At 39.5% G+C, this 27,230-nt stretch overlaps 1 protein-coding gene across 3 annotated transcripts; it reads left to right on the forward strand.

Annotated features, from left to right (window-relative positions):
• Nucleotides 1-2,706: 2,706 nt before the first annotated feature.
• Nucleotides 2,707-26,303, forward strand: ZNF215 (zinc finger protein 215). Of its 3 annotated transcripts, none has more exons than XM_065944415.1 (6): nucleotides 2,707-2,748; nucleotides 11,108-11,684; nucleotides 19,610-19,698; nucleotides 21,084-21,219; nucleotides 21,756-21,851; nucleotides 24,504-26,303. In XM_065944415.1, the coding sequence occupies exons 2-6, from the start codon at nucleotides 11,288-11,290 to the stop codon at nucleotides 25,373-25,375; spliced, it is 1,590 nt and encodes a 529-aa protein (XP_065800487.1). In that variant the 5' UTR covers nucleotides 2,707-2,748; nucleotides 11,108-11,287; the 3' UTR covers nucleotides 25,376-26,303. The 3 variants fall into 3 exon arrangements, with proteins under 3 accessions (XP_065800487.1, XP_065800486.1, XP_065800488.1); XM_065944414.1 differs by lacking the exon at nucleotides 2,707-2,748 and adding an exon at nucleotides 3,160-3,243; XM_065944416.1 differs by lacking the exons at nucleotides 2,707-2,748; nucleotides 11,108-11,684; nucleotides 19,610-19,698 and having other exon boundaries at nucleotides 21,095-21,376.
• The last annotated feature ends 927 nt before the right edge of the window (nucleotides 26,304-27,230 follow it).

Raw genomic sequence — 27,230 nt, forward strand, 5'->3', positions numbered from 1 at the left:
AAAAGCATCAATTCTTCAACACTCAGCTTTCTTTATGGTCCAACTCTCATATCCATACATGACTACTGGAAAAAACATAGCCTTGCCTAGATGGACCTTTGTTGGCAAAGTAATGTCTCTACTTTTTAATATGCTGTCTAGGCTGGTCATAACTTTCCTTCCAAGGAGTAAGCATTTTTTAATTTCATGGCTGCAGTCACTATCTGCATTGATTTTGGAGCCCAAAAATATAAAGTCTGACACTGTTTCCATTGATTCCCCATCTATTTGCCATGAAGTGATCGAATGATCTTTGTTTTCTGAATGTTGAGTTTTAAGCCAACTTTTTCACTCTCCTCTTTCACTTTCATCAAGAGGTTCTTTAGTTCTTCACTTTCTGCCTTAAGGGTGGTGTCATCTGCATATCTGAGGTTATTGATATTTCTCCCAGCAAACTTGATTCCAGCGTGTGCTTCATCTAGTCCAGCATTTCTCATGATGTACTCTGCACATAAGTTAAATAAGCAGGGTGACAACATACAGCCTTGACATACTCCTTTTCTTATTTGGAACCAGTCTGTTGTTCCATGTCCAGTTCTAAGTGTTGCTTCTTGACCTGCGCACATTTCTCAGGAGGCAGGTCAGGTGGTCTGTTATTCCCATCTCTTTCAGAATTTTCCACAGTTTATTGTGATCCACACAGTCAAAGGCTTTGGCATAGTCAATACAGCAGAAATAGATGTTTTTCTGGAACTCTCTGGCTTTTTCAATGATCCAGCTGATGTTGGCAATTTGATCTCTGGTTCCTCTGCCTTTTCTAAATTCTGCTTGAACGTCTGGAAGTTTATGGTTCACGAACGCTGTACTATAGCTTCTCATTTTTTTGTTAACTCTAAAACTGACCTGAAAAATATAGTCTGTTTTTTAAAAAGCAAAGGAACCAATGCTCTTGCTTTTTCAAGTCAATTCAGTTCAGTTGCTGAGTCATGTCTGACTCTTGGTGACCCCATGAATCGCAGCACACCAGGCCTCCCTGTCCATCACCAACTCCCAGAGTTTACTCAAATTCATGTCCATCGAGTCGGTGATGCCATCCAGCCATCTCATCCTCTGTCGTCCCCTTCTCCTCCTGCCCCCAATCCCTCCCAGCATCAGGGTCTTTTCCAGTGAGTCAACTCTTCACATGAGGTGGCCAAAGTATTGCAGTTTCAACTTCAGCATTAGTCCTTCCAACGAACACCCAGGACTGATCTCCTTTAAGATGGACTGATTGGATCTCCTTGCAGTCCAAGAGACTCTCAAGAGTCTTCTCCAACACCACAGTTCAAAAGCATCAATTCTTCGGCACTCAGTTTTCTTCAAAGTCCAACTCTCACCTTCATACATGACCACTGGAAAAACCATAGCCTTGACTAGATGAACCTTTGTTGGCCAAGTAATGCCTCTGCTTTTTAATATGCTATCTAGGTTGGTCATAACTTTCCTTCCAAGGAGTAAGTGTCTTTTAATCTCATGGCTGCAATCACCATCTACAGTGATTTTGGAGCCCCCAAAAATAAAGTCCACTGTTTCCCCATCTATTTTCCATGAAGTGATGGGACCAGATGTCATGATTTTAGTTTTATGAATGTTGAGCTTTAAGCCAACTTTTTAACTCTCCTCTTTCACTTTCATCAAAAGGCTTTTTAGTTCCTCTTCACGCTCTGCCATAATGGTGGTGTCATCTGCATATCTGAGGTTATTGATATTTCTCCTGTCAGTCTTGGTTATAGCTTGTGCTTCTTCCAGCCCAGCGTTTCTCGTGATGTACTCTGCATGTAAGTGAAATAAGCAGAGTGACAATATACAGCCTTGAGGTACTCCTTCCCTATTTGAAATCAGTCTGTTGTTCCATCTCCAGTTCTAACTGTTGCTTCCTGGCCTGCATATAGGTTTCTCAAGAGGCAGGGCAAAGTCTAGACTGGGTGTATCTAATTGGTTAAGTCCTAACTTCAGTGCAGACAAAGGCAGTTAATATCAGATGTATTCAATTTCTATGGATAGAGATAGGCTCTAACTCTCCACAACACTCAACAGAAGACAGTAGTTATAGAAGTGAAAGTGAAAGTGAAAGTGAAATTCGCTCAGTCGTGTCTGACTCTTTGAGGCCCCATGGACTGTAGCCTACCAGGATCCTCAGTCCATGGGATTTTCCAGGCAAGAATACTGGAGTGGGTTGCCATTTCGTTCTCCAGGGTATCTTCCTGACCCAGGGATTGAACCCAGGTCTCTCGCATTGTAGGCAGACGCTTTACTGTCTGAGCTACCACGGAAGCCCAAACTATAATTATAGAAAGGTTATTCAAATGATCAGAAGCTTAAAACTAACAAATATCCATGACACATAGCCCATGAAACTAAATCCTACCCCTTCTCATACCTAGAGTATCTACATATTCCTGTCTGCTTTTTTGATTCCAGGAGAAAGGGGAGATGGTTAGGTGGGCAGTGAAAACATGTAAGAAAGATTTCGGTCAGTTTTAGATGTAGATGGAGGAAGCCACAGAAGTTTGACAAGCCTCCCACCTTCCCTATGGGTGGCCCTCGGCTTTAGGCACTAGAGTTGGGCTCAAATCTACAAACTGGGAGGGGCCTGGGAAAGGGGCGGGTCTGGGAGAGGCCCCACCCCCTGGTCAACTGTACAAACTTCCGCCGCGGGTGCTGCTGGGGGCTCCCGCCAAGCCTGGTGAGCAAGCGCAGGTGTGTCGGCCTGCTCCTGGAATTTAAGAGGTACGGAACCGGCGCCGGGGAGTAAGGGTCAAGTGTGACCCACTGCACTTCAGTTCTGGAGTGATTACCGACGCAAGCTCCCTTCCCCGACCGGGCGGGAGACTTGTGCTGCTCCTCTGAACTGGCTCCTGGGTGTGACTGAACTCAGCCCTGGCTGGGAGCAGTAGTTGCAGGCCTCACGCGGCTCAGCGGGCAGTGAGGAGGCGGAGAGTGGAATCGGGAATCCGGCTAGAGGGCATCCACGCGGAGCGCTTGGGCCTCCTCGGCTTGTTTGCAGTTGCCCGGATTCCAGCTCTGCGCTCTGCAATTTCTGCTGGAGGCGCTGGAGGATGGCGCGACCTGATAGGCGTGGAGGCCTGGGCTGTGGAAGGAAGTCAGCGCATGGGAGAGAAGTAAGCAGGATATGGTTGGGAAACAGCAAGGCTAGGTTCCACGTCAGATCCCCTGTCTCCCCTTCAATTCTGCGATGCGGGCGGTCTCCAGGCGCTTACCCTGGTAAATATATCTTGCTCAGCTTGATTTGGAGTGACTCGTGGATTCCAGATCAAGTGTGATTGGATCGATTAACTGGAAAAGAAAATGGAGAAAAGTTCATTGCAACTTGCCTTGCTTTCTCAGTCATTCCTGGCCACGCGCTAAAAGTAGCTTAGTAATTTTATATTTAGTAGTAAATATAATGGGTAATTTATTAATTTCTAATCTGTAAATCCCTATTTTTTGTTGATTTTTCTCACTTTGAGTTGAATGTGTAATTCATCTCATTCCTGTTTGTTTATATATGTAAGGCTTTACCATTGCCTAACAGTAGAACTTGAGCTGTGCTATGTAGATTTTGAAGTGCAGTGTTTGAAGTGTTTTCAATTTGAGTTGTGTTTTAGAAGCAAAAGTTAAATTTCAAAGTAGTTGAGATTGTTTTTTTCTATTTCTACTTGGTGTTAAGATCTAGTCTTCATTCTGATAATAAACGTGGTTTGTACAACTTTTGTTTACTTTTTGTTTATTGAAGAAGTTTTTGGTACCTTAATGAAGTAGTGGCTTTTGTAAGCATTCTCTTTATTCAGATGCTTATTGAGACACTGCTTTAAGCTCCTTTTTCAAGCTAATCTCGGAGGTGAAAGAGTATCCTTACCTCGGGGTATTGCTCACCTATGACGTATTCGATTAAAAACAACCCTTCTTACAGATACTACCTATTCCCCGTAATTAGCGTCTGTTCCAGTTCCTTGATGTTGTAAAATCATTTGAACTGGTGGTCAGCTGGCTATTTAATCTAACTCTCCAAATTCCTGTCACCTGCGCCTTACTGGGAGAAGGCAATGGCACCCCACTCCAGTACTTTTGCCTGGAAAATCCCATGGACGCAGGAGCCTGGTAGGCTGCAGTCCATGGGGTCGCTAAGAGTCGGACACGACTGAGCGACTTCACTTTCACTTTTCACTTTCACGCATTGGAGAAGGAAATGGCACCCCACTCCAGTACTCTTGCCTGGAGAATCCCAGGGACGGCGGAGTCTGGTGGGCTGCCGTCTATGGGATCGCACAGAGTCGGACACGACTGAAGCGACTTAGCAGCAGCAGCAGCAGCGCCTTACTGAGAGCCCTTCCTTCAGAGGTACTGGCTTAGCGCCTTAACTCCTCATCCTGAGCTACACCATCGTCCTTAAAGGTGTCTGTTTAATACTTCAGAGTTTAAACTTCGACAGTTCTTAACTCCATTGCTTGAGTCCACTGCTCCTCCCTTAAACAGAGCACTTAAGCTATTCGCAGTCACGTGGGTACCTTGGTCCGTTTATCATCCATACTGTTCCTCCTTTGAAATCTTTAAGAGCCAGCATGTCATTCTGAACATCTCTAACCTGGCCTCATAGCTCTATAATAATTTATACTGAGTAATTTATTAATTCTTAATCCCTAGTGTATTTTGATACTTTTTCTCTCTTTGAGTTGAATGTGTAGTTCATCTCATCCTTGTTTAATTATATATGTAAAGCTTCACTATTTCCTAACAGTAGAACTTGAGCTGTGCTATATAGATTTTGAAGTGCAGTGTTTGAAGTATTTTTAATTTGAGTTGTGTTTTAGAAGCAAAAGTTAAATTTCAGAGTAGTTGAGATTGTTTTTTCTATTTCTACATGGTGTTAAGAGCTAGTTTTCATTCTGATAATAAATGTAGTTTGTACAACTTTTGTTTACCTTTTGTTTATTGAAGAGTTTTGGTACCTTAATAAGGAGCAGCTTTTTAAAGCATTCTCATAAGTGCTTGAATAGAAATTACATTCTATCTGGTTTTGTATATCAAAGTAAGCATATTCATGTCCTCTGTGCTGTTAATTTTAGTTTTATTTGGTAAGGACTGAAAAAAGTTGTCTTAGTCTCCTATTTATATTAGGCTATTATTGATCACATCTCTTGTTTTCTGAAAGTTTTGCTCTAAATATATTTCACTTATGTGCTTTGATACAGAGAGTAGTCATAATGTCATGAGTTGTGCCTTCGATCATTTAAAAGTTTCCTCCTTGTCTAATGTCATTCATTTGTGCTTTCAATTCAATATATATCTTAATTCAGTTTATCCCTGCTTATTTTATTGTTTACATTTGCTTGTTATTTTTTTAATCATTGCTTTAAGCTTTGGAGTTCTTTTGGATGTCTCTTGAGTTTTTATGTAATTGAGTTAAATTTTTACTGAGTGCATTTATCATTACAATGGATATTCTTGTTTGTTAAATCTACTTTTTTTTTTTTAAATGCTCTCGTGGTTTTTGTTTTTAACATATGATCTGTGAACTGTTTCTTCTTTTGTCTCCTTGTATATTATTAATTCTTAAAGTATCTGGGCCCATAGTTCATTCTTTTGCTGAAACTCAGTGAGTGATACCTCTTCAGCACTTGGAACTTCTTTTTTTTTTTTTTTAAATAAACCCATACATTCCTAAAGTTTGGAGAAGGTTTGTGTTGGGTCTCAGAATTTTTCCTGAGTTGATCCACTTTGCCCTGTGTCCCCATTTAATGGGGATCTTAATGAGTATATAAATAGTTTCAAATATTTCTACAAGACAGTGAAAATATGGTTTAAAGAAACAGCTTAGCAAAGGCCACCACTTAGAATATGCTAGGAGGTGACCAACAGTGAAAGTGGAAACCCATCTGCCTCTGTGACTCTTAAGCTGTTTCAATAGAGCAGGCAGGCCAAGTCAAATAGAAAATAGGGGTTGAGTGAAGGGTTACATGTGAAACAACTATTCATATATCTCCCCAAACTACCAGCCCTCTTTCCACATGCATAGAGAAGCAGTTTAGCTCCAGCACCTTCCTCCCACAAAAGGTTCTTTCCTAAATAAATTGAATAAACCATCTGAGGAGAATGAAGACTTTTAGCTTTGGTGTTGACATTTTTTATAGTAAAATCTTTTCACTCTGTTGTGTAGGGAGCCCATAGCTTGACAGCCAGCTCCTCCTCTCACCCTAAATCTAAGCTTGCCAATGTGTATGTCTCACTGATATTCACATCAGTTCAGTTTAGTTCAGTTGCTCAGTTGTGTCTGACTCTTTGCAACCCCATGGACTGCCACACGCCAGGCCTCGCTGTCCATCACCAACTCCCAGAGTTTACTCAAACTCATGTCCGTTGAGTCAGTGATGCCATCCAACCATCTCATCCTCTTTCATCCCCTTCTCCTCCTGCCTTCAATCTTTCCCAGCATCAGGGTCTTTTCAAATGAGTCAGTTCTTTGCATCAGGTGGCCAAAGTATTGGCCAAAGTATTCAGCTTCAACATCAGTCCTTCCAATGAATATTCAGGACTGATTTCCTTGAGGATTGACTGATTGGATCTCCCTGCAGTCCAAGGGACTCTCAAGAGTCTTCTCCAACACCATAGTTCAAAAGCATCAATTCTTTGGCACTCAGCTTTCTTTATGGTCCAAATCTTTCATCCATACACAACTCTTAGAAAAACCATAGCTTTGATTAGACAGACCTTTGTTGGCAAAGTAATGTCTCTGCTTTTTAATATGCTGTCTAGGTTGGTCATAACTTTCCTTCCAAGGAGCAAGCGTCTTTTAATTTCAAGGCTGCAGTCACCATCTGCAGTGATTTTTGGAGCCCCCCCAAAATAAAATCTGTCATTGTTTCCATTGTTTCCCCATGTATTTGCCGCGAAGTGATGGGACCAGATGCCATGATCTTAGTTTTCTGAATGTTGAGTCTTAAGCCAACTTTTTCACTCTCCTCTTTCACTTTCTTCAAGAGGCTTTTTGATTCTTCTTCATTTTCTGCCATAAGGGTGATGTCATCTGCATATCTGAGGTTATTGATATTTCTTGTGGCAGTCTTGATTCCAGCTTGTGCTTCATCCAGCCCAGAGTTTCTCATGATATACTCTGCATTTAAGTTAAATAAGCAGTGTGACAAGATATTCACATAACTCTTGGTAAGTCTCCCATTCAGGGCAAATACCCCTTAGGAAACCAGCCTACTGATACAGAAGAAGTAGAAATTCATATGACAATCTAGAATAATCAACTTAACACTTCATTCTTAAATATGAGCAGAAAACTGGGGAACACTTGATGTCTAAAAGCCACGATGATTAAAAACCTTGATCACAGAATCAAAGGGAATTTAGGAAACAGGAAAATCTTCAGAGAAATTTGAAATGATATTTTAACTGTGCAAGCACAATGCTATGGGAAGAGAACAATCAGTAAGGAATAAATTTAAAGTTTATAAATTTATGAATTTAAATTTTATAAATTTAAAGTGACTAGTAGAAACATTTTTTGTTAAAAATAAATTCTTCAAAGTCAAGTGAAAGAAATCCCCCATAACTCAAAGAAAAAAACATAAAAGCTTTCATCAGTTTTCAAAAGAAAAAAAAAAACACTTTTCTGGAGTAAATCTGGACATAGAAATTAAGGTAAGGTAGAAAATGGTTGATTTTTTTCATAGAAGTTCTCATGTGCCATTTGATTGTTTTTCCTTTTGCCATGTGCATGGATCACTTTGATTTGAAATTTTTTTCCCTATGATTTTATTTTTTACCATAATTTTTCTCCCTTTTCCTCCATATTTTGGGAGACATTTTTAGACTTTTCTGTCATATCATTGGTTCAATGAAGTGTTACTTCTGCTTTCTGCTGCTTCCAATCAAGATTTTAAGTCTGCTAATCTACTTTGATACTTACTTTTACCTCATTCCTGTTTTACCAACAGGATTTTTAATTCTCTTTGGTTACAATACATCCTTTTGAATCTGTAGACATCAGGCAAGTGTCTTACATTTACAGAAAAGTACAGTTTCCATATACCCAAACCATTTCCTCTATTAGTGACAAATTAGTATGGTACACCTATTTCAATTATTGAGATAATGAAATACTATTTAATTATATTTCAGTTAATGAAATAATATTGATACATTAACTGAAGCCCATACTCTATTCATATTTCTTTAGTTTTTACCTAATATCTTTTTTCCAATCTGTGGTCCCAACCAGGATGCCATATTTTGTTTATTTGTTTTATATCCTTACAGCCCTTGGCTATAACAGTTTCTCAAACTTGCCTTTAATGACTTTACAATTTTGAGGAGTATAGGTCAGGTATGTTAAAGGAAGCCCGTTTTTAGAATTTGTCTGATTATTTTTCTCATGATTAGATTGGAGTTATGGGTTTAGAGAAGGAAGATCACAGAGAGAAAAGTGCTATTTTCACCACATTGTCTCAAGGGAACATACTATCAATGTGACTTACCACTATTGATGTTACCCTTCATCACCTGGTTGAAGTAGCATTTGTGAGGTTTCTCCTGTGTGTGTGTGTGTATGTATGTGGGTGTGTGTTAGTTGCTCAGTCATGTCTGATTGTTTGCAACCCCGGAGACTATAGCCCGCCAGGCTCCTCTGTCCATGGAATTCTCCAGGCAAGAATGGAGAATGGAGTGGGTAGCGATTCCCTTCTCCAGCGGTTTTTCTGACCCAGGGATCGAACACAGGTCGCCTACGTTGCAGGCAGATTCTTTACCATCTGAGCCACCAGGGAAGCCCTTTCTCCACTATAAATGCACTTTTCTTCCTCTCCATAGTGTACTCATTTGGAAGGAAATCACTACAAAGAGCCCACACTCACTGGAGAGTTATGCTGTACCTCCTGAAGGGCTGAGTATGTAAATATTTGGAATTCTTCTCATGGGAGATTTGTGTATTCTTCCACATTTATTGATTGATTCAGTCATGTATATCAGTGTGGCTTAAGGGTATTTATTTTATAGTTTGGGTTATAATCCAGTATTACTTCATTCAGTTGTTCATGCTGCTCCAGCTTTGACCATTGGGAGCTCTCACTTAGCTTCTGTGTGCCTTTGACATGCCCCAGTAAATGTGTCTTGTTTTGTTTCTGAGCATGTCTCTACTTTCTGGCACTTTAAGATGTGCCATGCTCTGAGGCAAGTGCTCAGGCCTGGTGCACTGGGAAGACCCAGAGGAATCCGGTGGTGAGGGAGGTGGAGGGGGGATCGGGATGGGGAATGCATGTAAATCCATGGCTGATTCATGTCAATGTATGACAAAAACCACTACAATATTGTAAAGTAATTAGCCTACAACTAATAAAAATAAATGGAAAAAATTATAATTAAAGAAAAAAAGATGTGCCATGCTCATCTTATATATTTCCTACCCCAGTCCTCAAATCATCCACTTGTCCATGGAATCCTGGTTCCTTTTATTGAAGAATGGTTTTACAAACCAATATCTGGGAGCTAGGTGTTGCTTCTATGCCTACTCTGATGACAGAGCAAGGAAATATATGTGTGTATACTAACTCGTATATATTCATATATCTGTAGATATTTCTGTATGTAACATTCGTTACCTGTATTAAGCGAAACATAAGTTCACACTGACATCTCCAGCTCTAATTCGTTACCACATGGATCGTTTGGCCTCCTTCCCTTGGTTATCTGTAAACTCCCACTCAAACATTGAGAAACCTGGCTCTCACAAACTGCACGCCATTTACTTATTATTCAGTTCCAGCACAAGTGTATATCAGTATCAGAATTGTTCATTTCTGCCTTCATGGAAAATAGCTATCAACTGGAACATGTTTTCTTTTGCCTTTAGTGTTATGGATTCTGCTTATTTCCAAACCCCTTTTTTTCCCCCTGGAATGTCGTATTCTAAAATGTTTCCTTGTCCTCTCTAGCATTTTGTATTTTTCCTTCTATCACACTCTCATTTCAAAGGCCTTCATCTATCCTTCCCCTACTTTGTTTATTAATCCTTACTTGAATGCTGATTGATCTATTCAGGTGGGCATTGCCAGTTAATGAGGTCAGGAAATACGTTTATGCATAAACTTTTGGCCAGATTGTAAGGTATACTTATAGGCAGACGTATCTGTGTTGTGTATGATAGTATATAATAATGTATTGAGAGCTTACTATCTGCCTAGAAGTGAGTTGAGTGTTCTTTTAATCCCTATAATTCAATCAGACAGATTTTGTTACATGCATTTACAGTTGAGAAAACTCAGACTTTGGCTAAATAATTTGCTCAAGTTCATACATGTAGTAACTAGTCCCGTCTGGATTGAACCGCATGTCTCCGACTCCAAAGTGTGTACTCTTAGCCACTATATATTGACTATATCAGGGTTTCTTAGCTTCAGAATTATTGACATTTGGGGCTGGATAGTTATTTTTTATAAGGAGATTAATGTGCACTGCAGGGTGTTTAGAAGCTTCCCTGCTGTAGCCACTAGATGCCTGTAACAGCCCCACTTGTGACAACCAGAACTGTCTCCAGGCATTGCCAGATTTTCTGTGTTGGCAGAATTGCACCTGAGAACCACTGGCCTAGTGGCTTACAATAAACATGACTCCTGAATGGTAAATTGCATCTGGACTGGGAGAACTGTAAACCAGATTGAAAGTTGGATTTGAACTTCTCTGACTGCAGTGACTCTTATAATCAGGCATGCTCTTTTGGGGAGCTCTGACAACTTCACTTGTAGAGTCGTTAGATATTGGTCCTGTGGAAGGAACCTTTCAGTCAAGATGCTTTCTGCCCAACCTACATGGGCCACATTGCCTTGCACTTGAGCTAAACTCTGAAAACTCCCACTGAAGAAAAATTCTAGTTCCTCAGTCCTCTGCTAGCAAGCTTTGTTTTCTGTCTAGTAGCCTTCTTAGTAGCTGGTGCCAAATATGACTTGTGGTAGACTTGTAAGTCTTGAATATTGCCCTGTCGAACATTGCAGACTGGTTCATAGCAAATCCTAACAAATGAAAGCTTTTAATTATTACAGTCTAGGGATATACTTTTTGACCTAGATCTCATTTGTGTCTTTTTTTTCAGTTTCTCAGTTACCTGAATATTGACTGTGTGTCTGAAGCTCCTGGAACTTTTCTCACTGCATATATACATTGTACACAAGTGCTTAGCCCCAGCCTGAGAATTATTGACTCACCACTTCTGGTGAGACAGAATCTTCTGGTAAGACAAATTTGAACTGCAGTGGAAGTTCTGTGGAGGAAGATGAATCCTTTGAGCAAGCTGATGACTATCTCAAAACCTCATAACCTGGCTCATGAACAAAGTGAGGTCCTGAGAGCAAATACGTCTTGGCAGCAGGAAACCATCCCAGTCGTGGAGACAGATGACTGTGAGGCCTCTCGTCAGAAATTCAGGCATTTCCAGTATTTGGAAGTGTCTGGGCCTCGTGAAGCCCTGAGCCAACTTTGGGAACTCAGTCTTCAGTGGCTGAGACCAGAAATTCATACAAAGAAGCAGATTCTAGAATTATTGGTGCTGGAGCAGTTCCTGACAATTCTCCCTGAAGAAGTCAGGACTTGGGTGAATTTACAACATCCGAAGAATAGCAAAGAAGTGGTGAGCCTCATACAGGATGTGATTGATATGCTTGAAGATGAAGGTGAGAATATAGAAAATTGGAGGTAGAATAGTTGACCCTCTCCCATATGAGGAAAAATTATGTTAAAAAATTTTTTTATTTGTATATAGTTGATGTACAATATTATATAACTTGGAGGTTTATGATATGTTGTTGTTTAGTCTCTAAGTTGTATCTGACTCTTTGCAACCCTGTGGACTGCAGCATGCCAGGCTCCCCTGACCGTTACTGTCTCCCTGAGTTTGCTCAAACTATGTCCATTGAGTTGATGATACCATCCAACCATCTCGTTCTCTCTCACTCCCTTCTCTTCCTGTCCTCAGTGTTTCCCAGCATCAGGGTCTTTTCCAGTGAGTCCACTTTTTGCATCAGGTGACCAAAGTATTGGAGCTTCAACTTCAGTATCAGTCCTTCCAATATAGTGATTCACAATTTTATAAGATTATACTCCATTTATAGTCATAAAATATTGGCTGTATTCCTTCTATTGTATAATATATCATTGTAGCTTATTTTATATATAATAGTTTTTACCTATTAATTCTCTACCCCTTTCTTGCCCCTCCCCTATTCCCTCTTCCCACTGGTAACCACTAGTTTGTGAGTCTGTTTCTGTTTTGTTATATTCAGTAGTTTTTTGTATTTTTTAGATTCCACATGTAAGTGATATCATAGAGTGTTTGTCTTCCTCTGTCTGACTTATTTCACTTAGCATAGTAACTTTTTCTGAAGCTGAATGGTATCAAGGAGAACTTTACTATACTAGGGCGGCTGAACTGACAGCTCAGAGATTGAGTAGGGGAGTAAAACAATTTGATTTGCCTTTCAAAACTACTCTGTTGGTTTCATTGTAGAGCAGGGGTCAGCAGACCATGACCACAGGTCAGATATTTTTGGAAATAAATTTTTATTGGAACACAGGTACATCCCATTTGTTCACATTTTGTCTATAGCTGCTTTCCTACTATGACTGGAGTTGATTGGTTGTAGCAGAAACTGTATGGCCTGCAAAGCCTAAATAAAATATTTATAATCTGGATCTTTATAGGAAAAGTTTATCAACATCTGCAATAAAGAATAGCACTGAGAGCTCTGAAAATAGGAAAACCAGTTAGGAACTATTGTAGTAGATCAGGTGTTAGAGAATGAGGAAGTATTGGGAAAACAGGAGTTTAAACCAGAAAGATTTACATATTGTCTGTGAATGGGATAAATGTTCTGCCTTGCATGAATGGGGTGTTAAATAACAGATTTTGTTGAAGGAGAGATGGATATATTAATTATGTGACACATTGAATTTGAGGTCTTTGTGCGACAGCCACAATGAATCATCTAATATGTAATTAACAATATGGCTTTAATGTTGAAGCCATTTTAGTAGAAGTTTAGTAGTTTTTGTTGCTGCTATAACATGTTACCATTAATTTTATTACTTAAAACAATATGAATTATAGTCCTACATGTCTGTAAATTAGTGGGTCTTTTTGCACTAAAATCAAGAAGGAAAAATATGTAAACTTATAGGTATGAACGGAAGTAGAAGAAATACAGATTCTTAGGAAGACCCAGTATTTAAGAGGTGGTATAGATATAACTTATATGCAGAGTACATCATGAGAAACGCTGGGCTGGAAGAAGCACAAGCTAGAATCAAGATTGCCACAAGAAATATCAATAACCTCAGATATGCAGATGACACCACCCTTATGGCAGAGAGTGAAGAGGAACTAAAAAGCCTCTTAATGAAAGTGAAAGAGGAGAGTGGAAAAAGTTGGCTTAAAGCTTAACATTCAGAAAACTAAGATCATGGCATCTGGTCCCATCACCTCATGGGAAATAGATGGGGAGACAATGGAAACACTGTCAGACTTTATTTTTGGGGGCTCCAAAATTACTGCAGATGGTGACTGCAGCCATGAAATTAAAAGACGCTTACTCCTTGGAAGGAAAGTTATGACCAACCTAGATAGCATATTAAAAAGCAAAGACATTACTTTGCCAACAAAGGTCCGTCTAGTCAAGGCTATGGTTTTTCCAGTGGTCACGTATGGATGTGAGAGTTGGACTGTGAAGAAAACTGAGTGCCGAAGAATTGATGCTTTTGAACTGTGGTGTTGGAGAAGACTCTTGAAAGTTCCTTGGACTGCAAGGAGGTCCAACTAGTCCAACCTAAAGGAGATCAGTCCTGGGTGTTCATTGGAAGGACTGATGCTGAAGCTGAAACTCCAGTATTTTGGCCACCTCATGCGAAGAGTTGACTTATTGGAAAAGACCCTGATGCTGGGAGGGATTGGGGGCAGGAGGAGAAAGGGACGACAGAAGATGAGATGGTTGGATGGCATCACCGACTCGATGGGCATGAGTTTGAGTAAACTCTGGGAGTTGGTGATGGACAGGGAGGCCTGGCGTGCTGTGATTCATGGGGTCGCAAATAGTCGGACACGACTAAGCGACTGAACTGAACTGATATACAAAACTCCCTGGAGGAAGAAATGGCAACCCACTCCAGTATTCTTGCCTGTAAAATTCGTGGACAGAGGAGCCTGGTGGGCTACATTCCATGGGAATCAGAGTTGGACATGACCGAGCACACACACATAGCTTTAGCTACCATTATAGAAAATATAGATCTAAGATAGAGGAATGTGTTAAACTTATACCATGGGAATGCCGTTAGTAAAATCTAATTTGTCAGAAACTGCAAGACAATCCAGTTTCTAGAACAAAATTCTAAGGAAGTAGGGAGGGGCATGGAAGAGATATTTAGAGATTAAAAGAAACATGAAAGATTTGTAACTCATCATGTGAGTGTGTGCACCTTATAACAAACACGTGAGGCAATGACTGGATATTTGACTAAGAATTATTAATTAGAAACAGTGATGATATAGGTGTTGAAGTTATATTGTTTTTATCTAAAAAGTAAATAAAATGAAGGACTGAGAAAAATAAGAAAACTCAAAATAAGGTAAGTAGGCTAAAAAGGAGTAATCCAGAAAGTCAAAGAACCAGGCAAGATTGGTGTCTTGAGCTAAGAAAGAAGAAATCTGCAAGAAGGGATTGTTGAACACTGTTGCAACCAAAAAAAAAAGTCTTGTAACAATGAGTACTGAAAATAATTGATTGAAATTGTTGATTAGATCAGTGGTCCAGCATGGGTCTGTCTGGGCTAAAATCAAGGCTTCAGCAGTTCTTGGTTTCTTTTTGGGTCGCATGCTCCCTTTCCCCCATCTTCACACTGGCCATGGTGAACTGGGTCCTTCACGCACTGCCCCCATCTTCACACTGGCCATGGTGAACTGGGTCCTTCACGCACTGCCCCCATCTTCACACTGGCCATGGTGAACTGGGTCCTTCACGCACTGCCCCCATCTTCACACTGGCCATGGTGAACTGGGTCCTTCACGCACTGCCCCCATCTTCACACTGGCCATGGTGAACTGGGTCCTTCACGCACTGCCCCCATCTTCACACTGGCCATGGTGAACTGGGTCCTTCACGCACTGCCCCCATCTTCACACTGGCCATGGTGAACTGGGTCCTTCACGCACTGCCCCCATCTTCACACTGGCCATGGTGAACTGGGTCCTTCACACACTGCCATCTCTCTGACACTCCATTCTGTTGTCACAGTGTGTACTGGCACACATGCAGTTGCTCACACTCATTCTTTCACTTTCTCTGTCTCACTGACCACAGCTGGGGAAGGTTCTCTGCTTTTCAAGAATTACGTGATTTGATTGAGACCACCCAGATAATCCAGAATCATTTCTTCATCTTGAAGATCTTTAATGTGACAGAATCCCTTTTGCCATCTTATCCAAGGGTTTGGGCATAAATATATATCTCAAGGGGCCTATTATTCTCCCTATCACATGGGTTAAAAAAAATATGAAATATGAGGTGAGAATGTGATAATGATTATAGACTATTCCTGAGAAGTTTAGTTGGGAAGGAAATGAGAGGTTGCGGGATAATACAGGACTGGGAAAGGCTTTTGGTTTCTTTTAACATACCGTGGATCCCTGAAGAATCCATTTAAAGGGTCTGCCTTTATTTTTACCTAACTTAGATCTCTCAGGGGGACTTCTCATAGTGGCTCAGATGGTAAAGAATCCGCCTGCAATGCAGGAGACCTGGGTTCAGTCCCTGGGTTGGGAAGATCCCCTGGAGGAGGAAATGGCAATCCACTCCAGGATTCTTGCCTGAATTCTCTCCCATGGACAGAGGAGCCTGGCGGGCTACAGTCCGTGGGGTTGCAAAGAGTTGGACAGGACTGAGTGACTAAGCATACACAGACCTCTTAGGGTTGAGAGGCTACTGACTAGCATTTGTTGAAAACATTTAATGAAAACTGTATTAACTCCTGCCACCTGGGACAGCAAAAAACAGTTGGGACAAACATTTAAACTAAACAAAAAGATTGGGAGGAAAGGTGCTTTAGGGAGTAAGGGATTTGAAAGCTCCTACAAATTCTTAGAGATCTAGGAGGCTGGGTATGTGTTCTGAAAGACCTGAGGATTCCCTGATTCTCACCTCTGTCCAGTCTTCAGGCTCTGCTCAAGCAGAGGTGATAACTATCTGGCTAAGTGTTGAAGGCATTCCCTATGCAGACAGCCCATCTACAATGGCTAGGGAATGGTTTTGAGTTTTTTCCCCCTCCCGCAGTTCAATTCAGTTCAGTTCAGTTCACTCAGTCGTGTCCGACTCTCTGCCACCCCATGGACTGCAGCACGCCAGGCTTCCCTGTCCATCAGGCTTCCTCTCCTTGATTTCAAGCATTTAAGGAAATCTCTGGAATCGCTAGCTAACCACTAGGCTGATGAAACACACTTAGTGGACACAGAAAACAAAGAATATAGGCTTAATAAAATGTTTAAAAAGTTGAAGATTAGCAATATTGATAAAAGTTTAGTTACAATGATCAAGAAAAAAAAAGACTAAAATCACTTAGATTGGGAATAAAGGTAGGGAGATTATTATTAAACTTGCATAAATCAAAGAGGACACTGAAAATTTAGATGAAATAGAAAATTTTTCAAAATGACCCAAACTGACTTTGAACCCATCTAAAACAGCTGAAGAGATTGAATCAGTAATTTTAAAAATGTCAAGCAAGTAAAAAATCTTTTTGAGGAAGTGGGTATGGAGAAAGTATGACTATATCTAAGCAACTGCCAAGACCATAATAGTGGAGAATGGAGAAGGTGACTTTGGTGGGCAAGATCCATTTTAAATTAAAAGGGAGAAAGAATATAGAAGGCTTAAGAATGTATCAATTTATGAATTTTTCTTTGAATGGCATGAGAGTTTCAGAGAATACAATTGTAAAGGTCAGAAAGGAGGTCAGGAGGGAAGAAGAGTTAAGGAAAGGAAATAATACTAAGAGTGATAAAATGGAGGATGGTTGATTTAAGGCTTTTGCATCTTTTCAAGATATATCTTGCATATTTCCAAGAATGATAAGACTAAAAAAACATGTGGTAGTCACTGTCTGGGGAATTATGGGACGGAGGTTTCACAAAGTTTTATAGGCCTGAATAAAGTTCAGTTCAGTCACTCAGTTACGTCCAACTCTTTGCGACCCCATGAACCGTAGCACGCCAGACCTCCCTGTCCATTACCAACTCCCGGAGTCCACCCAAACCCATGTCCATCGAGTTGATGATGCCATCCAACCATCTCATCCTCTGTTGTCCCCTTCTCCTCCTGCCCTCAATCTTTCCCAGCATCAGGGTCTTTTCCAATGAGTCAGCTCTTCGCATCAGGTGGCCAAAGTATTAAGAATTTCAGCTTCAACATTAGTCCTTCCAATGAACAGCCAGGACTGATCTCCTTTAGGATGGACTGGTTGGATCTCCTTGCAATCCAAGGGACTCTCAAGACGAGTCTTCTCCAGCACCACAGTTCAAAAGCATCAATTCTTTGGCGCTCAGCTTTCTTTATAGTCCAACTTTCACATCCATACATGACCACTGGAAAAACCATAGCCTTGACTAGACGGCAAAGTAATGTCTCTGCTTTTTAATATGTTATCTAGGTTGGTCATAACTTTCCTTCCAAGGAGTAAGCGTCTTTTAATTTCATGGCTGCAATCACCAACTGCAGTGATTTTGGAGCTCAAAAACACAAAGTCTGATATTGTTTCCACTGTTTCCCCATCTATTTGCCATGAAGTGACGTGACCAGATGCCATGATCTTAGTTTTCTGAATGTTGAGCTTTAAGCCAATTTTTTCACTTTCCTCTTTCACTTTCATCAAAAGGCTCTTTAGTTCTTCACTTTCTGCCATAAGGGTGGTGTCATCTGCATATCTGAGGTTATTACATTTGTCCCGGCAATCTTGATTCCGGCTTGTGCTTCTTCCAGCCCAGCGTTTCTCATGATGTACTCTGCATATAAGTTAAATAAGCAGGGTGACAATATACAGCCTTGACATACTCCTTTTCCTATTTCGAACCAGTCTGTTGTTCCATGTCCAGTTCGTCTGTTGTTCCATGTCCAGTTCTAACTGTTGCTTCCTGACCTGCATACAGGTTTCTCAAGAGGCAGGTCAGGTGGTCTGGTATTCCCATCTCTTTCAGAATTTTCCACAGTTTATTGTGATCCACACAGTCAAAGGCTTTGGCATAGTCAATAAAGCCGAAATAGATGTTTTTCTGGAACTCTCTTGCTTTTTCGATGATCCATCAGATGTTGGCAATTTGATCTCTGGTTCCTTTGCCTTTTCTAAAATCAACTTGAACATCTGGAAGTTCACGGTTCACGGATTGCTGAAGCCTAGCTTGGAGAATTTTAAACATTATTTTACTAGCATGTGAGATGAGTGCAATTGTGCGGTAGTTTGAGCATTCTTTGGCATTGCCTTTCTTTGGGATTGGAATGAAAACTGACCTTTTCCAGTCCTGTGGACACTGCTGAGTTTTCCATATTTGCTGGCATATTGAGTGCAGCACTTTTACAGCGTCATCTTTTAGGATTTGAAATAACTCAGCTGGAATTTCATCATCTCCACTAAACAGACTATAATCTTATGGCAAAATTCAAATGGCATGTTGTTGAAATTTTGGGTTTTTTTTCCCTCAATTCTGCCTTTATTTACAAAATTGTCTCATAAATATTTCTTGCCTTATTTATGTTTTTTTCTTATTTCACCCTGAATCAATAAGGGTGAAGTCCTTTCAGGCCAGTGCTGGTCCATAGTCTGGCATTTGAGGATTAGTGGTATAACTAATGAATCTTGGAGTAACATTAGAAAGTAGCCCTTGGGTGTATGTCTCACCAAAGGGCTGGAGAACAGAAATGGTTGCTGCAAAGATTTTTATGTCCTGGAAGAGTCATTAAGTCTGTGTGTAGTATACACAAAGCAACTTAGAGGAAAAGGATCCTTGAGCAGAGTAATCCCCAATGTCTTTGAGGAAGTGATTGGTTAGGTAAAATATTCTTAGCTCCCAGTAGAATTAACAGCCTGTGGTGGCTAAGCCTTAGTTAGGATTTAGTTTTGACAAGATTAAAGTTATTATTTTTTTTTATCTGCTATAACCACAGATGAGGCATCAAAGTATTATTTTCCCTCTTCTCTCTGATCCAGTAGTTCTCCACCCCTAGTAGAAAATCAGAATCACTTTTAGACCTTTTTAAAACTATAAGATCTGGGACTTCCCTAAGTGGTCCAGTGGTTTAAACTCCTCGCTTCTACTGCAGAGGCTGTGGTTTCGATCCCTGGTTCAGTGAACTTAAGATCCTGCATGCTGCATGGTGCAGTCAAAAAGTAAATAATAATAATAATAAATAATTAAAAGCTGTGCCCCACCCCTGGAGATTCTGGTTGCTGGTAGAACTTGACATTTTTTTCAAGCTTCTGAAGTAGCATGGTGAAACTGCTATAATTATTAGAAGTTTCTCCAGGGAAAAATGTTTATCCCTTATGTTTTCTTCATCTTTAGGTAAAACCTGCAAGGATTCTGTCCTGCATCAGAAAGGGAGCTTCAAGAAAGAGAAAATGGAAGCTGACTTGATAACAGGCAAATCCCAGGTAAATTAGGATTCCAGTCCTTTATTGAAACATCTTGCCTTTTCTTTTTTGGTCTTTGAACATAAAGGCATGACTGTTATTCTCCCACAGGACACTGGACCCATTTTAGTTGATGATACACTTTTTGGAAAATATTTAATCTTGTATATTTTCTGTGCATCTATGCCCTCAAGATTGTAGATGATAACTGAAACTGTAGGCATAGGGCCTCCCCAGGGAATGTTTAGAATTCAAAGTAAAGAGAACCAAGGGCAGAATCCTGAGCAATGTCAATTAATAGGCAAGAGCAGAAGAAACCACAAAGGATACTGAAATGAAGGGACCAAAGTTGTAGAGGAAAACCAGGACAATATGATGTCACCTTGAAAGCAAAGGATGAGCATTTTCAAGTATATTTCATATTTCAGTTCTTCAAAAGTTCAGGAAAGTACAGCTGAGTAGTGTCTATTCTCTTAGCATCATGGAGGTACATGCATGCATGGGAATAGAAGCCAAATAAATTGTTGAGGGTTGAAGAGAGGAAAAGTGAAGCAGAACACATGTAGACAAACTTATTCACAAAGACTGGCTCTGAGGTAAGGACAGTTTGTGTGATTTGTATTTCAGTGTGATTGATGGTGCCTAGAAGGACAAGGTTAAGAGTGCTGAACAGAGAAGTGCAACAACTAATGGGCCTTTATAATAAGTATTTTTGCAGTGCCTAACATTTCTGAGGGTTGGGAATATAACAGCAAACAAAACAAAACACCTGCCTTTGTGGAGATTATATTCTAGTAGAAGTAGACAGACAAATACAAGCAAATAAGATAATTGCAGATAGTAATAATTATTACAGAGAAAATAAACATAACCCTGTAGACTGATTAGGAAGAATGCTACTTTGTTGGGTAATCAGAAAGAAAAAAAAAAACTACGTATTTAACAGAGTGACACTGGGCTCTGAGACGTGAAGGATGAAGCATTAAAAGATTGCATTTCTCAATTAGAGATGCTCCCTCTTCTGCTAACAGAGCCTACATCTTCATTACAAATTTCCCACAATTCTACCTTAAACTCTTCCTGTTCTGAACTCTTCTTGTGTTATTTGTACTCTATAGTAATTTTTTGTTCTACAGTTATTCTGACTGTTTTTTTCTCTTCAATTAAAATACAAGCTAATCTAGAGTTAGGACAGCTCTTCATTTTCCTTTTGCAGCCCTCACAGAACACCAAGTTGATAGCCCCCTCATGTAACTTGATTTTTTACCACTTAGAACTCCCAACACTGTCCTATCAATTATTTTTGTATATTGTGACCACCTACCCTATTCCTTCCAAATTCATTTCTTCTGTAGTAATACTGATATTTCAGAGACCTTTAATTAAACAGGAACTTAATGTTTTAGGAACCAGTGAAATTCAAAGATGTGGCTGTGGAATTCAGCAAAGAAGAGTGGGGGCAACTGGACCCTGCTGTAAAGACCCTGTACAGGCACGTGATGCTGGAGAACTACAGGAACCTGAATTCCCTGCAGGAAGGAGGTGTCTGTGTGTTTACCTGATCTGCCCTTCAGTGGTCCCCTCATGTGTGCGCGTGTGCTGTCGCTTCAGTCGTGTCCAACCCTTTGCAACCCTATGGACTGTATGTAGCCTGCCAGGCTCTTCTGTTCATGGGGATTCTCCAGGCAAGAACACTGGAGTGAGTTGCCATGCCCTCCTCCAGGGGGTCTTCCTGACCCGGGAATCCAAGCCTCACCTCTCACGTCTCCTGCATTGTTGGGCGGGTTCTTTACCACTAGCACCGCCCGGGAAGCCCAGTAGTCTCTTCATCTTCTGTTAAAAACTACAGGACTGCTGAAGTGGTTGAGGGCATTTGAGTTTGGGTTTAGATTTTCTAATAACTTTTGGGAACAATTGCAGATGTTCTTGCTGAATGTGATTGAAAGTCCTTTCTGATGTAGAGCTAGAAATACACAGGTTCACTGGCTTTAGCAGCTCAGAGACCACTATTTTGGGGTGGAATTCTCTTCCCTATAAAAATGTCTGAAATGTCTTTGTTTCCTTTTCCCCATGAAAAGAGCATCTACTTTCCAAACCAGTTGAGACCTCCAAGTTGGAGAGTAAGAAAGAAAGTTGGATAATGGAGCAAGAAATCCCAAGAACAGCTGTTGTTGGTAAGAATCAGGCAGATCTGAGGCATTTGTAAGAAGCTTCTGTTCATTAAATACACAGATAATGTATGAACCAGTTTGAGTTGGGTTTGAGTTGATAGTCAGGAGGTGACAACAAACCAGCTAAATTTTGAAGAAAAAAAGTCATTGCTTGACTGTTTTTTTCTTATGTGAACAGGTGAAACAGTGGTGTGGGTTAGAAACACAGACGCCTTATTTTTTTTTTAATTGATGTGTAGTTGATTTACAATGTTGTGTTAGTTTCTGCTGTACTGAGAAGTGATGCAATTAGGCATGCATATATATCAAAATATATCCTCAGTATCAAAATTATTATATCTGTTAAGGATTTAGTAAGATGGCCAGATATAAAGTAAAAATATTAGTAGGTTTTCTACATCTTAGAACTAAGTGACTTGAAAATAACAAAATACATGAAAGTGATTTTTTAAAATAGGAGTAAAGAAGTTACATGAAAAATGAGTTGTACAAATGTAAGGAGAACATTTCCCTAATAGGGAAATCCAACCAGGAATTTTGCTGTTCAATAAATACTGCTAGAACAATTATGGTTTTGATCATCTATTACTTCTAACAGATCATCCTAAAACTTAGTGACTTAAAACAGTTATCTTAGTAATTCTCACAGTTTTGTGAGTTGACTTAGGAATTCTTACATTCCATATCATGTTGGCTGAGGATGCAGTGTTCCCACTTGAGTGGGATGGAATGGCCAAGATGACTCATCACATAGCTAGAGGTTGATGCAGGCTGTCATGGGAATTTTGCTGGTGCTGTGGACCAGAATACCAGTACCTGGCTTCCTGAGGCAAGGACTCCTCACAGCACAGAAGCCATACTCTGAGAGGAAACATCCTGAGAGGAATTGGAAGCTGTCAGTCTTCTAAAGGCTAGGCCCAGAAGTAGCCTAGTATTACTTCTACTGCATTTCTGTTGACTAAACAGGGACAGGATCAGCCCAAATTCCTGGGGAAGAAAAAAAAAAAAAAAACACTAAAAAACCCTGCACTTCTCTATGAGGAGCATATCAGAGAACGTGCCATGATTTTGATCTGTTGCAGTTTGTCCTCTGACCACAAATTGACTTCATTTTCCTGGTTAATTACATTTACTGTCTCCTCTGATGTCATCTCATTATGACATCAAGTTTGAAGTCCAGAAACTCATTCTGTGAATTAAGTCCAGGTTTGGAAGAGATTCCTCTCGCTCTGAAAACCTGTGACTTCAAGGAACAAGTTATCTGCTCCCACACATCCAACATACACTGGTGAGGTAGACAGGAAAACTGCAGTCAATATTTCCAGGATATGCCTAGGCTCCACCCTAGGAGATTCTGATTTAATAGTCTGCTTTCTAGCATGGGCATTGTATAGACAAATGAGGATTTTGCCTAGAAATTAGAGTAAAGGAGGACGAATTGATATATACTTGACAAAGCTGGATGTATCAGTGGGAGCTGCTTTGAGGTAAAAGTCATTTCATCAAGTAAAACAGTATTAACTAAGGACAGATTAGATGTAAGGGATGAAGAGCCGTGGTTATTCAAGTTTTCTTTATAAACTCCAGTGTAAATGTTAAACGACCAGTGACTCATTGAACAAAAATGAGGATGTCAAGGGAAGCCGTTTTCACATGGAGGGAGATAGTCTTTCATTTGTTGAGTTTTGGAAGAGGGTAGGGATAGTCAAGTGGAGATATCCTAGAAACTGTGAAACTGCAAAGCTGAAGATCTTACTTAGCTACTGATAAATCACGGAAGATAACAATGTTAGACATATCTGAAATTATGTGGAAAAAGAGAAAGGTCATTTAAATTTAATTTTTTTAAAAATGCTAGAATGCACAGTGTACTGTGTATATATATACACAGAAACTAAGTGAAAAAGGAATTTTGAGAAGGAAGTGAAACTTTATCAAAAGAAATAGAGAAACTAAAGAGAGGTGAAAAGATAAAAACCCAGCGTGAATCAGTACAGGTAAAGTTTTGAGTCCTAAGAAACACATAGAAAAATGTTGGAGCACTTTTAGAATCAGGAGTGATTTTGCGCCCAGAATAAGAATAGTTTCCATGCTATCATATGTTTCAGTTCTTTCTGACTCTGTTAAATACAGGGAATAATTGCTACTGTAAGGATAATAGGGACATTATAATTGCAGGTTTGCTTTCAGATGGTTAAGGTACGGGGCCTATAAATTTAGACATGTTCCTAAAGAAATGATTAAATTGGTATTTTAGAAGGGCTTATTATTTGAAACAGCTTGGGTTAAAAGAGACAAGTTACTGGAGAAAGCAAGATTAGGTATAACTTTCACAGACTAGTTATGAACCAGTGATGGCTTGAAATGTGATATGCCATGCCATCTCAGTATATGTACTGATATTCTGCCAAGTTCCGTGTATTCTCCTTAGTATTCCTGAATAGCTCTCCTCATATTTTATGATCTCCTCATCCTCTTTTTAATATTTTTATCTCATTTATTTCTTCTATAATCCTTGTTTTCTAACCCCACCTCACATTTCAATTCTGTATTTAAAGAACCATAAGATATGTATATACACTTATGTGGCTTAGCATTCCTTTCCTAATTAAGCAATTTTTCTTCCAGTTCATGGAATTTTTTATTTATTTTTAGACAGGGAGAGAATTTCAGAAAATCAGAAATTAGTCCCAAAACAGAGGATTTCTGGAGAAGAATCATCCCATGCAGTGATTATGACAAGACTGACCGAAGGTGGACATTTTCCTTTAGATGTCTGGAACAGTGATGACTGGTTATATCGAAATCAGGAACCCTGGGACATAAATTTGCCACAAGAAGTTTTCATTCCTAATATAGTCTACACTGAGGAGGGAGACTTTGAATATAGTGAAAATAAGGTAAACTCTGATGTTAAGTCAGTTAACTTAGTTTTTGATACACAACAGGGAATTCCTATGAGAAAGGATTCCCCAAAGTGTGATCAGCTTAAAACTAACTTTGAATTTAATTTAGACTCAGTAGGTAAGCAGCATTCAGAATATAATAAGTGTGGAAGTGCCTTGAGCCTGAGTACAGATATTCAGCACCCCAAAAGTCATACCATAGTGAATTTCTATAAATGTTATCAGTGTGGAAAGGCCTTCAGCCGCAGTTCATCCCTCATTCGACATCAGATCATTCACACAGGAGAGAAACCCTATAAATGCAGTGAATGTGGAAGATGCTTCAACCGACGTACAAACCTTACTAAACATCAAAAAATTCACGCTGCAACAAAAACCTGGGAAGGCAATCAATGTGGAAAAGCCCTCAGTGAGAATGAAGGCAGTAATAAAAATCCAGGACTCCCTTCTGCAGATAATCGCTATGAATGTGTTAAGTGTGGAAAATCCTTCACCCGTAGCTCCTCACTTACTCGACATCAAGTGATTCATACAGGAGAGAAACCATTCAAATGTAAGGACTGTAAGAAAACCTTTAACAGAAGTTCAAACCTGCTTAAACACCAAAAAATTCATACTTGAGAGAAGTCCTATGATAGCAACAATGTGGGATTCCTTCAGTAAGAGTGTAAAACTTATTCAAAGTCCGTGAATTTCTTCTGGAAGGAATCCTGTGAACATAGTAAATGGAAGAAAATATTTGTCAGAGAGTATTCTTTAATTGACATGACTGAATTAATACTGGAGGTAAACTGGATGGAAATCTGAGGGAGCTTTTCCAGGTTTCATAAGAAGCCATAAAGGTTTGGAACTAAACACAGCAACATGGTAGTGTTTGTCATTATTCTGATGTCCATTTACCACCATCTCTCCCTGGTTCATAAATGAAACCTATGGAATACTTACATTCACCTGATCTATTGATGAAGTAAATATTAGGGTGGAGCCAAGCAATACCCTTGGAGTTGACATTTATTAAAACTCAAACTTTCAGTCCTTATAAGAAGGTCACAACAACCAGGAGCTCATGAAAATATAGAAGGACACTTTTAAGAACTGACTCTGAATTAATGCAAAGACCACAGAGACCGCCAGTTACTCCACCCGTGGTGATGTCCTTGGGTGTCCTGGTGCTGAGTGGGGACTGGAACTGGAAGAGTATTATCAGCTGCAGTGGTGGGTAGATATGTTGTTAATCTACATGTATTCTCAATATCTGCATTTGTTAAAGTACTCTGGGTTCTAGGCTTGGAGACATCCATAACCCTAAGGCTGTCATTTATCCCAAACATTAAAAGGTCAATGGAGTCCTCATACTCTGTGTACCAGAACTGCCTCTTTCTTCTGTAAGCTGCCTCGGGATCCCAGAGGATTCTTGAGCCAAGATGCTTATGTTAGTTTGTCCCCAAAGAAACACACTGGAGACATGCCCAATGAATGTTGATGGTGGCTTTTGTCAGGGTTCATTCCTTATCCAAACGCAGAAAATGTATTCTGGAGTGAACCCCTCCCTACAATGAGTTAATAAATGTGAAAAATTATTCTGTGTTCATTTGTTCATCCTTTACACCACAAGCCATTAAATTAAGACAAATCCCTACAGAAGTAATTGATAGGATTCTCTACAAATTGTCTTTTATTTATATGAATTTCCCAAACAAAAGCAAAATGCTCCAAACATAAGAAATTCTTGAGGTACATAGTTCAGTCATTCATCAAAGCAATGACACGTTTAATATAATGGATTATGACATTCTCATTTTAGGCATTCTGAGTCTAATAGTTTACCTTTTTTATAAGCTATTTTCTTTTGGGTAATTGAAAGATAAAAGTATGATTTTCATTTTTTATCTTTTTTTCTCAGGAGCTATTTGGGCCTAAGTAAAATGCTTATTTTTTCTCCTAGATCTCTAAGCTTTCCAAAAAATAAAAGATATGTATACTATTTACTAAGTTAAACATACTTAGCTCCAAAGAAAATCATAGATTTAGTAAGTTAATTTAGATATACTACATACATCCCACTTCCCTCAAAAAAATACCTTGAACAAATGGGAATATGTTTCCAGATGAGAAGATTATTGTAGAGATGTTGAATCTCCCCACATTAAACTATTAAATTTTAATTAAACATTTCATTGGGAAGATTGCTTTCACAAAGTGATATAAGGTTTATTTTGTAGAAGTAACAAGTTAAAATAACTATGAACCTTTTTATTGAAGAGGGGTGATAATAGGAACCTTAGTAACATAGTATGGTACTAACCTAAGAATTGAAATCTCTGGAACAGAACTGTAACTAGACCTAGATGTTTGTAAGAATTTAGTATATCATAAATTATCACATTGGTGTGGAAAAAAACTAGTTAATATTGCATTTATATCATGCAGGTACATTCATTAGATGAATTTATAATGTAGGTTGATATTTATTAAA

This window comes from Muntiacus reevesi, chromosome 9, assembly GCF_963930625.1.
Source record: "Muntiacus reevesi chromosome 9, mMunRee1.1, whole genome shotgun sequence".
Taxonomy (NCBI): domain Eukaryota; kingdom Metazoa; phylum Chordata; class Mammalia; order Artiodactyla; family Cervidae; genus Muntiacus; species Muntiacus reevesi.

What these genes read in the sequence shown, in the direction of transcription:
- ZNF215 (XM_065944415.1), top strand. Translation starts at nt 11,288, where the DNA reads ATGAATCCTTTGAGCAAGCTGATGACTATCTCAAAACCTCATAACCTG. An exon ending in TGATATGCTTGAAGATGAAG is followed by an intron (nt 11,685 to 19,609) that starts GTGAGAATATAG and finishes CTTCATCTTTAG; the next exon opens with GTAAAACCTGCAAGGATTCT. An exon ending in GAATTCCCTGCAGGAAGGAG is followed by an intron (nt 21,220 to 21,755) that starts GTGTCTGTGTGT and finishes CCCCATGAAAAG; the next exon opens with AGCATCTACTTTCCAAACCA.